Here is a 12,351-nt window from a genome sequence, read left to right on the forward strand (position 1 = left end):
TCCAGGGGTCCTTTACCTTTTTACCTTACATTGTGACACCCAAAACTATTGGTGTTCTAGTTTCACTTTTGGACTCATGCAGCCGTTATACTCAGACCTTTTCAATAGTATCAGCCAGCCGTACCTATAGTACTTCGCTAGGGTTGGTAGATAGTAGGGAGTTATTTCAGCTTCGCTAGTAAATAGGAAGTGGGCATTTGCCTGTGGTATACGAGAATTTTATTCAAGTAACCAGGCAAGGCAAGTTTTTGGGTGGTTTGAGTGGCGCTGTTTTTGTTGCTATATCATAAGTGTTCAAATGGGTTGTTGGTTTTAGAGGGGCTTTTTAGCAAGTGACTTCAGCTCCAGCCACTTCAACCCAAAGCACCTTCACTTTTTTGTGTTTGGAAGCCTTCATTTTTTGTGTGAAAGGACTGCGGCTCGGTGGTAGGTTGTCTGCCTTTTGTGCCGACGGTTCCAGGTTTGTTTTCGTTTACTTCCAAAATAAGCTTGAAATAAAGCCTCGAAGCACGGCCTTGAAACACATCCTTGAGGCATGCTTTAAAACATCTGCTTAGCAACGAGAATTCTCCCCAGCCGCAGGTGTCCTTATCAGGGCAAGTCTGGAAGAGGAGAGATGCAGTTGTGTGAGAAGTGGTCCGTGATGGTCAGCGTGTCTGCCAAAATATGTGGGAAGTCCATGAGCCTGTCTCTCTGGCCGGATGCCTGAAGGGAGCAGAGACCTGTATATCGCTCTGTTTATTATTTTATATGTAGACCAGTTGTGTTATATGCAACTTGTCGATAATAAAAGACTTTAGAGAAGAACTGGGAAGGCGTGAGGGCGTTATTCCTGCCGCGGGAATTCACCGAGAAAGGACTGGACTCCGCTGCCGCGAAGATGCAGGAAGACTTTCTGAGTCGCTCTGCTGAGACGAAGAAAGGAACCCATCGAGAGTTTGCAGCTCGCACCCAAACAATTGGGGGGGGGGGAGAAGCGCCTCTGGATTCCAGCTCTGTGACGCAATCTCTTCTTGTTTCTAGGTGGCGCCGGCGTCTCACTTGGGCCCCTTCAACCTGCTGTACCGATGGAGACCTACTCAGGGGTTTGCCAGTCCCCATTTCTTGATAGCAGGTAGGTCACCTGCACTGGCGCCTTCTCTCTTAGACCACCGGCGGTGGAGTCCTCTGGATGTTGCTGGGCTCCAGCTCATCCTTGACCTCGTCTGTGATAGCTGGGGGTGATGGAAGTTGGGCTCCAACCGCACCTGGAAGGATTCCCCCCCCCTTGGGTTTAGGCACTGCTCCTGTTACATCCAGCCGGGCTCCCTGAACCTTTTATCCAACACGCCTTGTTTCTCTCATCCCCCCACCCCCTCGCCCACGTAGGGAGAGGAGCGGCTTCTTTAGCCCCGAGCAGTGTGAGCCAGAGAGCCCTTGGGCCAGCAGCTCTGCGGCTTCCACCCCCACCACCCCCACCACGGAGGGGGAGAGCGACGGGCTGTCGTACAACCAGCGGAGCTTGCAGCGCTGGGAGAAAGACGAAGAGCTGGGAGAGCTCTCCACCATCTCGCCTGTCCTCTATGCCAACATCAACTTCCCCAACCTCAAGCAAGACTACCCAGGTGGGTGGCCCTCTCTCTCTCTCTCTCTCTCTCTCTCCCCTCCTACTTCCTCCCCTGTGGCCTAATAATAATACAGTGGAACCTTGTGTTACGTACCATCCTCCTTGCGAACGCTGCGGGTTACGAGCTCCGCGAACCTGGAAGTAGATTCCCTTCTTGCGAATTTTGCCCCGGGATGTGAGCGGAAGTCGTGCGCCAGCAGCGCAGCAGCAGCGGGAGGCGCCATTAGTGAAAGCGCACCTCATGTTACAAGTGGTTTCAGGTTACAAACGGACCTCCAGAACGGATTAGGTCCGTAACCGGGGGTACCACTGTCATAATAATAATGTGAAAAGGATCTAGGAGTCTTGGTAGACCACAAACTTGACATGAGTCAACAGTGTGATGCAGCAGCTAAAAAAGCCAATGCAATTCTGGGCTGCATCAATAGGAGTATAGCGTCTAGATCAAGGGAAGTAATAGTACCACTATATTCCGCTCTGGTCAGACCTCACCTGGAATACTGTGTCCAGTTCTGGGCACCACAGTTCAAGAAGGATACTGACAAGCTGGAACGTGTCCAGAAGAGGGCAACCAAAATGGTCAAAGGCCTGGAAACAATGCCTTATGAGGAACTGCTTAGGGAGCTGGGTATGTTTAGCTTGGAGAAGAGAAGGTTAAGGGGTGATATGATAGCCATGTTCAAATATATCAAAGGATGTCATATAGAGGAGGGTGAAAGGTTGTTTTCTGCTGCTCCAGAGAAGCGGACACGGAGCAATGGATTCAAACTACAAGAAAGAAGATCCCACCTAAACATTAGGAAGAACTTCCTGACAGTGAGAGCTGTTCGGCAGTGGAATTTGCTGCCAAGGAGTGTGGTGGAGTCTCCTTCTTTGGAGGTCTTTAAGCGGAGGCTTGACAGCCATCTGTCAGGAATGCTTTGATGGTGTTTCCTGCTTGGCAGGGGGTTGGACTGGATGGCCCTTGTGGTCTCTTCCAACTCTATGATTCTATTATTTATACCCTGCCCATCTGACTGGGTTTTCCCAGCCACTCTGGGTGGCTTCCAACAGAATATTAAAAACACAATAAAATATCAAACATTAAAACTTCCCTAAACAGGACTGCCTTCAGATGTCTTCTAAAAGTCAGACCGTTGTTTATTTCCTTGTTATTACCTGGTGGGAGGGCGTTCCACAGGGCAGGCGCCACTACCAAGAAGGCCCTCTGCCTGGTTCCCTGTAGATTCATTTCTCACACTGAGGGAACTGGCAGAAGGCCCTCGGAGCTGGACCTCAGTGTCTGGGCTGAACGATGGGGGTGGAGATGCTCCTTCAAGGCCGTTTAGGGCTTTAAAGGTCAGCACCAACACTTTGAATTGTGCTCGGAAACGTACTGGGAGCCACTGTAGGTCTTTCAGGACCGGTGTTATGTGGTATTGGCGGCCAGAGCTGGACCTCAGTATCCAGACTTGATGATGGATTTGCACAGATTTGCATGTGGGTCTCAAATGGTTTTGAAACCACACTGGCCTTTCTAGAAGCATCTGTCTGTCGCCTTGCCTTCTTTCCCTCGGCTTTATATCAAACCGGTGTTCAAAATATCTGGACTTGGAAGGTTTGGGGCCTGTGTGTAAGCCTCGTTCTCTCTCCTCCTTTCCCCCCATCCCTCCATAGATTGGTCCAGCCGTTGCAAGCAGATCATGAAGCTCTGGAGAAAGGTGCCGGCCCCAGACAAAGCCCCATACTTGGTAAGTGGCCCATGAATACAGGATTCAGATTAATTTCAAGGGGGTGGCCTCTGTAAGTCATGGTGTTCCATTGCACCAGAAGCGGTTTAGTCATGCTGGCTGCATGGCCAGGAAAGCTGTGTATGGACAAACACCGGCTCCCTCGGCCTGAAAAGCGATATGAGCGCCGCAACCCCATAGTCGCCTTTGACTAGACTTAACCTTCCAGGGGTCCTTTGCCTTTTTTATAGTTATTTTTTATCTTATATGTAAAATGATGACACTTAAAAAAGGGGGGGCAGTTGTGATGTTAAGAAAGGAGCATTCATCCAATCTTGGGGGGCGGGGGTTTCCTGCCATCCTTTCTCATTTTGGGTTTTTCTCTGCAGCAAAAGGCCAAAGATAACCGGGCAGCCCACCGCATCAACAAGGTGCAGAAGGTAAGCCAAAGGCAGTGGCGTAATAAGTAGGTAGGGTAGCGCAGACTGAGCAGGAAAACCCAGCAGGGAAGCTGTGCCAGAACCACCGTGTAATTGTCTGTGGAACTAGTTCCTGTGCCAAGAAAAAATCTAAATCACTTATGCTGCCTTTGTGTGTAGGATTCTTATGTGATAGGTTCTCTTGTTAATCAGTTCAGAAGCCTAGATAGCAGAGGGCCAGGATATAAATGTCCAAAGTTAGAAATACATACATGAGATTTTTGTCTTTAAGGGGCCCCCCCCCAAGATTCTTTGCATTGCTGCAACAGACTAGCACGGGTACTTTTCTGGAACCCCTGTAAAGAGGGCAGAAACACTTGGTCACCTCTGAGGTTCCTTTGAGTGCATCTCAGATGCTTTTCCTCCTGTCCCTGAGAACAGAATATGTCCCATGACCTGGATTTCCCCCCCTGTGCCTCCCCTTTTCACTGTGTGTGTGTGTGTGTGTGTGTTTGTGTGAAGGTGTCACCGAAAGGGTGTCTTGTGTGTTCGGGTGTTGACAGCGCCCTTTTGACGCTCTGCTTCCTCCGCTGTCTTTTGCAGCAAGCCGAGAGCCAGATCAACAAGCAGACCAAAGTCGAGGTGCTGCGCAGGCCAGACCGGCCGGCCCTACACTTGCGCATCCCGCCCCAGCAGGGGGCGCTGCCCACCGCGGGCCCCCAGCCGCCTCCTCCGCCTCCACTGCCCCCTCCTCCTCCCACCGCCTCTGTGCCAGGGCAGCCGCTCTACGTCAACAACGCCGCAGCTCTGCCCGGCGGGTCCGGCGGCATCGAGTCGCCCAGCGAGCTCTTCCTCAAGCTCCCCTCTTCTGCCGCCAGTGCCCAGCCCCCCGCTCCAGTGCCTTTGCACGAGCCCTACGCCGTGGCCTGCCCCCCGCCGGATTCAGGTTTCCCCTCTCCCTCCTCGGTGGGCCAGAGCCCGACAGTGCCTGCTGGCTTTGCTTCGTCGTCGTCGTCCTCTTCCTCCTCCGGACAGTCTCCACTCCTGCCGAACCCTCGCCCGGCCCCGCAGCCCGGGGACTTCCAGCCCACCCCTCCAGGGACCCCGAGGCACCAGCCCTCCACTCCAGACCACTTCCTGAAGCCCCGCTGCCCCAGCGGGTCCTTGGAGAACTTGTCGGTGCCCGGGAGCCCCCAGCGGGCTGCCCTCCTGCTCTCACCTCCGCCTTTTGGGGAGCTGAAGAAAGGGTTGGACATCAAGAAGGAAGAGGCCGGGCCGGGGATCTGCTCCCCCAGCTACGGCTGCAGCTACGGCGACTCGCCGTCCGGTGCTCACCACCTGGCTGAGATGAAGGCTCCGGATGTTTTCAAGGCCCCTCTCACTCCCCGCCAGTCTCAGGTCGAGCCGCAGAGCCCGGGCTTGGGACACCGGCCTCCCGACGCCCACCCTCTGGCCGCGTCTCCCCCCAGCCAGACCGACCTCTACCGCCAGTCGCCGTACCCGGACCCCTACGCTCAGCCTCCCCTGACGCCGAGGCCTCAGCCCCCGCCCCCGGAAAGCTGCTGTGCCCTGCCGCCCCGCTCCTTGCCCTCCGACCCTTTCTCGCGCGTCCCCGCCAGCCCCCAGTCCCAGTCCAGCTCCCAGTCCCCTCTCACGCCTCGGCCGCTCTCCAACGAAGCCTTCTGCCAGTCCCCGGTAACCCCCCGCTTCCAGTCCCCGGACCCCTATTCCCGCCCCCCTTCGCGCCCGCAATCGCGGGACCCCTTTGCGCCCCTGCACAAGCCCCCTCGCCCCCAGATGCCAGAGGCCGGCTTCAAGCCCATGCCTGGCTCCCATAACACCCTTGCCCCTGGGGGCTTCTCGGCGGGGCCGCCCTCCTCCGAAGCCTCCCCTAAGCCTGGCCCACAGCCCCAATTCGCTCGCTCCCCTGGCGCAAGCGTCTTCCCGAGTGCTCAGGCCCAGCAGATGCGCTTCACCTTCCCTCCCAGCGAACCGCTCAAGAGCTCCCCTTCCCACGGCCTCAACAGCCATTTTGCCCCCGGCAAGCCCCAGAGCACAAGCTACGTCTCCTCGCCGGGGTTCCACCAAGCCGGGAGCCCCCTCGGCCCTGGCAAGGGTACCGCGGACTCCTACAACGTCTCTCCGCTGCGCCCGCCCTCAGCTCTGCCCCAGCCGCCGCCACCTCAACAACAAGATGGCACCTTGGCCTACCTGCCGCGGACAGGCCTGGTGCCGCCGGGCGACAAGAGGGAAGAGGGAGCGGCCGGAGCCGCCAACCGGGAGCTGCAGGAACTGCCAGCCAGCCAGGAGGGGACGATGGGCAGCAATGCCACCCAGACAGAGATGGAGAAAGTTCGGCAGGTAAGCAGGGCTGCTACTTGGCTTCAGGTAAATGGGGGAATCGGGCGCTTAGCATGATAGAGGAGACGAAACGGGGAATTTTTTAAAAAATATTTTAGAATAGCAAATGTAGTAAGAGAAACAAACAAACAAACAAATAAACAAAGGATAAGTTCAGAAGAAAATTACTATTAAGTTAATTTGGAGGTGGTATTTAATACCAGTAAGATTAAATCAAATAAACCAGGAATATTCAGTGTTAAGTTGGAAGGGATGCCCATTCATTGAAACTTAGTCCCACTTCCTTCTTCAGTTCTTTTTATGAGAATGTTTTTTTTTTAATACTGTGGAGAGGAAATATGAATAATTGTTACTTCTGGATTTTTAAAAATTGTTTTGTGGAGTTTTTTTTTTTTTTTTTTTTTGTTCCACATAAACTAGCAAACAGTTCAGGAGATTGTTGCTCCGTTTGTGCTTCTTTTCCTTTGTGGCGCCACACTTGGGGCTACCTTGAAGTACAATCCGGCTGCCCTCTTTGAGACCGCCAGACTAACGGCCTGCTCCCTGTCTCTCTGGTTACCTCCCATCCAGCGGCAGAGACTCCGCGAGTTCCTCATCCGCCAGCAGATCCAGAGGAATAACTTGAGGCAAGAGAAGGAAAGTGCAGCTGCTGCAGCCAACAATGCCCAGGCGTCGTGGAACCCTGAGGGTGGCGGACAGGCCTTTGAGCAGATGAACCGGAGCATGACTCCTTATCCAACAGTGCAGGTAACGTGTGAGGCCGGGGAGGGTTCCCATCTGTGGCTGCGCTGTGGATTTTTTGCTTGGGGGGGGGGGCGGGCTGGCTTCCCACACAAAGCCCTGATGCGCCTCCCCAGAAGAGCCCCAGTTTTTTAAAAAGACGGCTGTTTCCAGTTCTCATGGGGCAGCGACATGACAGTCAGGCATAAATGCAAACTTGGCAAAGGAGGAAGAGGAAGGAGCAGCCCAAAGGGCTGCTTTCGGGCTGCTCGTTCCTCCTCCTCCACAGCGGCAAAGGTGAACCGGCTTATACTCGAGTCAATAAGCTTTCCCAGGTTTTTGTGGGAAAATTAGGTGCCTCGGTTTATATTCGGGTCGGCTTATATTCGGGTATATACGGTATTATTATTATTATTATTATTATTATTATTATTATTATTATTATTATTATTAATGTACCACCCTATACCCAGGGGTCTCAGGGTGGTTCACAGAATAAAATCAAGATATAAAACCACAAAATACATAATCAAACTAAAAACAACCCAATAGCCCCACCCCCACACAAAAACCACACATTTTAAAAGGGCAAAGGATGTAAATCAGATCAACCAAAGGCCTGGTTAAAAAGGAATGTTTTTTGCCTGGGGTCTAAAGCTGTATGATGAAGGTGCCAGGCGAACTTCCCTGGGGAGAGCATTCCAGAAATGGGGAGCCACTGCAGAGAAGGTCTGTTCTTGTGTTGCCACCCTCTGGACCTCACATGGGTGAGGCACACAAAGAAGGGCCTCAGAAGATGATCTCAGGGTCCGGGTAGCTTTTAGCAGGAAAGTGCTGTGTGGAGAAATACTTCCTCCCCCCCCCTCCACCCCCCGTTCTGAATCTCCCAACATTCGGCCTTCATTGGATGGCCCTGTTGGGTTCTAGTATTAAGAGAGAGGGTGAAAAATCTTCCCTCTGACCACTTTCTCCATGTAATTGTATAAACCTTTATCACACCTTTACCATTCTTTTCTTCTAAACTGAAAAGCCCCAAATGCTGCAGCCTTTCCTTCATGCGGGAGTTCCCCCCCCCCCCAGTCCCATGGTCAGTGTGGCTGCTGGCCTCCCAGGGACCAGTTGCCCCTGACTATGTTAATAAAAATGTCAATTCTGCCCCGACTGCCTAGGAAATTGTGTTAGGCAGGAATTTGAAAGAACTGCTATCCCTCTCCACTTCCCTAAACTCTGCAAAATCTGCACTGACCGCCTTGTGTTTCTTCTCACAGTAAGACTGGCATATTATGGGTTTCCTAGAGAGGCCCCCTCCCTCTACCCCCCCCCCCAAAAACCTATGCTATCAAAAAGCAACTGACATCCACATGGGTCTGTCTTCCCCTCTCCCTTTTCCCAGGACAAAGGAATGCTTGGCAGCCTGGGCGGTGCCCCAGCGGGGAGCAAACTTCCCAGTGGAGTGATGGGGCAAGGGTCCTACGTGCAAGATGAGCGACTTGCCCGCCCCCCTCCATCAGCAACCCCTTCTACCATGGATATCAACGGCAGGTGAGTCGCGTGATGCCATTTAGGGGGCCAGACCCCAGGGGCTGGATAGTCGAGGGCAGGTTCTCTGTCGGCGTGCGATCCTCCCATTGAGACCTTGCCCTGACCTGTTTTGCTGCATTCCCCTGGGGTAGATTAGATTCCCATGCTTTGCTCGGAAACAAAAGGCTGCATGCAGGAGGAATTCCTCTGGAGCGTGTGTACCGTTGATAAGCCAAAAGTGACAGGCCCCTGCCCCCAAAGAGCTTACAGTGTTGGTCGTGACAGAAGGGAAGGATGACAAAGGGCTACCCTAAAAGATAAAGAGTTTCCCCTAGAGCGGAGTAGGCCAGGTGGTTGGCAGCAGCTCAGGGAACTTCACTAAAGGTTACAAGCGATAGCTCGGTCAGTAGAGCGTCTTAATCTCAGGGTTATGGGTTCGAGTTCCACATTGGGCAAGAAGATTCCTCATCGCGAGGGGTTGGACTAGATGACCGTCATCCTTCCCAACTTTCCAGTTACTGTATTTGATTCCGTGTGCCTGACAGGCTGTTGTCTTGGAGGCTGGAGGTGCAACTGCAGGCCATGTGGCCTTACTTCAGTAGGCAAATCCCATGTAGTGTGTTTGGGAAGGATGCCCCCTTCGTGGTTTTCAAGCAGTGTGGAAAGCGGCCTTCTGTCAGAAGTGATTATGAGGCACCTTTACCTGAGAGCCCCACCTGAAGCTGACATTTCTCTCTCTCTCTCTCTCTATTTGTTCCTTCCTCTTCCCAGGTCTTCAGTGGCTGCCGCGCAGCCATTTTATCCCCGCGGTGTCTTCCAAGCCCCGTCTCCACAGCAGCAGATGTGGCAGCAGCAGCAACAGCAACAGCAGCAGCAAGCTGTGTCCATGCGTCTCTCTGTCCCTTCGCGCTTCCCCCAGCCCCCCACCCAAGACTTGAGCCGGCAAGCCCTAGCAGGCCTTGCCCCACGCCTGCCAGGCCCCGGAGAACAGATCCAAGCCTCGGCCGGCGCGCTGGGAGCCCAGTTCATTGAGCTGCGGCACAACATCCAGAAGGGAGTGCTTGGGAGCGGCGCGGGGCCCACCTTTGTCCAGCAGAACCCACAGGCTCGAACCAGATTCTTCATACCTGGGAATGACGGTGCCAACCAGGCTTTGAAATCTCCCGTTATGCCCATGCAGGCTCCTGTCCTGGGAAGCCAAGCCCTGCAAGCCCAGAAGATGTCTGTCCCTATATCATCCTCTCCTCAGCAGCAGGGGGCAGAGATGAGCAACAACCACCATCCCCATGCCAAGGCTGTGTCCCAGCTGATCCTGCCCCCCGGAAACGTGGAGATGCAACATATCCCGCCCCGACCCCTCTCCTCGTCTGGCCCTAAAGATGTGCCCATCACCTCGGCTGCCACCGACGTTGCCCCAGCTGCTGGCAGGAACCAGTTAAGCCTGGCCGGCAGGCAGCTCCCCTGCGAGGTGGAGCCGGACTTGGACGACGACTTTGATTCCCACAAAGACCTGGAGGACGACGACGACTTGGCCAACTTGAGCCTGGACCCGGATGTCGCCAAGGGCGACGACGACCTCGGGAACCTGGATAACTTGGAAACCAACGACCCGCACCTCGACGACCTGCTGAACGGGGATGAGTTTGACTTGCTGGCCTACACCGACCCGGAACTGGACACCGGGGACAAGAAGGACATCTTCAACGAGCACCTGCGGTTGGTGGAGTCGGCCAACGAGAAGGCCGAACGGGAGGATCTGCTCAAGAAGGAGCCCTCAGCCGGACCCTACCTCAAGGAAACGCCCTCGGCCGGCGTCGGGAAGCCAGGTGAGCCAAGGGCGCCATCGTTGCCCAGAGATGACGTGCCCAAGGCGAAAGAAGGGCTCGGCCTCCTCCACGTTCCCTGCTCATCCTCTGCCTCGGGGGCGCCACCGCCCTCCCCCATCCTTTCAACACTCAAGGCCCACAGCGACGTGCTCGATAGCAAGCTGGTCAGCCTGCCGGCCGATATCAAACCCAAGATAGAGGAAGGCTGCCTGAAGCCGTCGCCTTGCCAATTCAACACCGGCGCCCCGGAGAAGCTTCCCATCAAGTCCGAAGGGGCCGAGAAAATGGCGGCCGCCTTGGCTGTCAACGTCAAGCCCGGCCAGGGCCTCATGAGCCCCGGCGGAGTCCGGCTGGGCATGACGTCGTTCCACAGCAACAGCCACGCTTCCATCTCCGACAAGGTCCTCTACGGTGCCCCGGGCCGGCCGCCGCTGGTCCCCGTGCAGATGGCCAACGCCGGCAACTCCATCCTGGAGAAGTTTGAGCTGGATGGAGGGCCCCTGAGCCTGGCCAACGCTCAGCAGCACTCTCCGGCCGACGACCTTGACAAGATGGAGAGCTCCCTAGTGGCCAGCGAGCTACCTCTGCTGATCGAAGACCTGCTGGAGCACGAGAAGAAGGAGCTGCAGAAGAAGCAGCAGATGTCGGCTCAGATGCCCGGGGGCTCCCAGCAGCACCTCCAAGCTCACACCATGTTGGCTCACTCGGCTCCCCCTCCCCAGTCTCACGACGGGCAGTTGGTGAGCTCCCAGCAGCAGCTGCAGTTGGGCATGGTGGCCAGGCAGCAAGGGATGGTGGCCAACCAGCAGCTGATGCAGCAGCAGCAGCAGCAGCAGCAGCGCCTGGCTGGTCCCCAGCAAAGTCAAGTGCTGGCCCCGCATATGGGCGTGGCTCAGAACCAGGCTCATATGCTTGCCGCCCAACACAGCATCCAGGCAGCGCATGGCCAGCAGAACCAACAGCAGGTCTTGGCCCAGAAGCCCATGCCAGGGGTCCAGCAGCAACAGCAACAGATGATGGGGCTCAAGCCGCAACAAGTCGTGATGCAACAGCAGCAGCAGCAGCAGCAGCAGCAGCAATTGGCTAACAGCTTCTTCCCAGATACAGGTAGGAGTTACGAGGCGGCTTCTCTTCATCAGCCTCTTCTAGCTTGTTTTTACCAGGGCGGTGTGAGTTTTTATTGAGTAGAGCTTAAAACAAAGGTTTAGGATTTGGCACTTCATTGATTGGCCGGGTCTGCCTGGAAATAAGGAATCAAGATCAGGCATAGGCAAACTCGGTCCTGCAGATGTTTTGGGACTACAACTCCCATCAACTCTAGCTAACAGGACCAGTGGTCAGGGATGATGGGAGTTGTAGTCCCAAAACATCTGGAGGGCCGAGTTTGCCTATGCCTGCTCTAGATACATAATGAAATGAAAAGGGTGTTTAAAATAACCTTGGTTAAAAAAACAAAAACAAAAAATAAACCCAGAAGCTCTTCTTTTGGGAATTATAGGGACAGAACTACCTAAAATTTATAGAAACTTAATTCGTGTATGCTGCTACAGCGGCAAGGATGTTACTTGCCCCAAAGTGGAAAGAAGCATAAGTCCCAGCAAAGGAAGAATGGGTACAAAAACTTATGGAATATGCAGAAATGGCAAAACTTACCGGAAGAATTAAGAAATCAAGATAACATTTTTTTGAATAAAAATGGAAATGGTTTATTGAATATTTAAAGATAAATTATAAACAGATAAAAACATTGGCGGGATTATTGTAATAAGCTGCAGTTTTATAAGTGTATATATTTAAAGAAGATGAATAAATGAGCAAATAAAATGAATTTGGATATGCAGAAGATATTAAAAACAAATTAAAGGAACCGCAGAAAGAGGGGGAAGGAAGTTTTGAAATGTCAAAATGATTGTAAAATTAGTGAAATGTGTAAACTGGAAAAGTACAAAATAAAAATACGTAAAATGGAAAGGACTCTGGGAGATGGAGGCTGAGCAGCTTGCATCTCCCACAGATGCACCAGCTGTTGACTTAAAGCAGTGTTTCCCAAGCTTGGGTCTCCTGCTGTATTCGGACTACGATTCCCATCATCCCTGACCACTGGTGTTGCTAGCTAGGGATTATGGGAATTGTAGTCCCAAAAAACCCCACCCCTGGAGGCCCAAGTTTGGGAAACACTGACTTCGAGG

General features: G+C 53.7%; 1 protein-coding gene across 1 annotated transcript in view; it reads left to right on the plus strand.

Annotated features, from left to right (window-relative positions):
* The window catches only part of KMT2D (lysine methyltransferase 2D), a 90,231-nt gene that overhangs the window by 51,673 nt on the left and 26,207 nt on the right, over positions 1-12,351 (plus strand). Inside the window, exons 28-35 of the mRNA XM_033138808.1 lie at positions 1,024-1,114; positions 1,369-1,604; positions 3,263-3,336; positions 3,705-3,755; positions 4,338-6,095; positions 6,666-6,842; positions 8,209-8,357; positions 9,108-11,269. Of these exons, the coding sequence (XP_032994699.1) occupies positions 1,024-1,114; positions 1,369-1,604; positions 3,263-3,336; positions 3,705-3,755; positions 4,338-6,095; positions 6,666-6,842; positions 8,209-8,357; positions 9,108-11,269 (4,698 nt within the window). The remainder of the gene's footprint in view (positions 1-1,023; positions 1,115-1,368; positions 1,605-3,262; positions 3,337-3,704; positions 3,756-4,337; positions 6,096-6,665; positions 6,843-8,208; positions 8,358-9,107; positions 11,270-12,351) is intronic.

This window comes from Lacerta agilis, chromosome 2, assembly GCF_009819535.1.
Source record: "Lacerta agilis isolate rLacAgi1 chromosome 2, rLacAgi1.pri, whole genome shotgun sequence".
In the NCBI taxonomy this organism is placed as follows: domain Eukaryota; kingdom Metazoa; phylum Chordata; class Lepidosauria; order Squamata; family Lacertidae; genus Lacerta; species Lacerta agilis.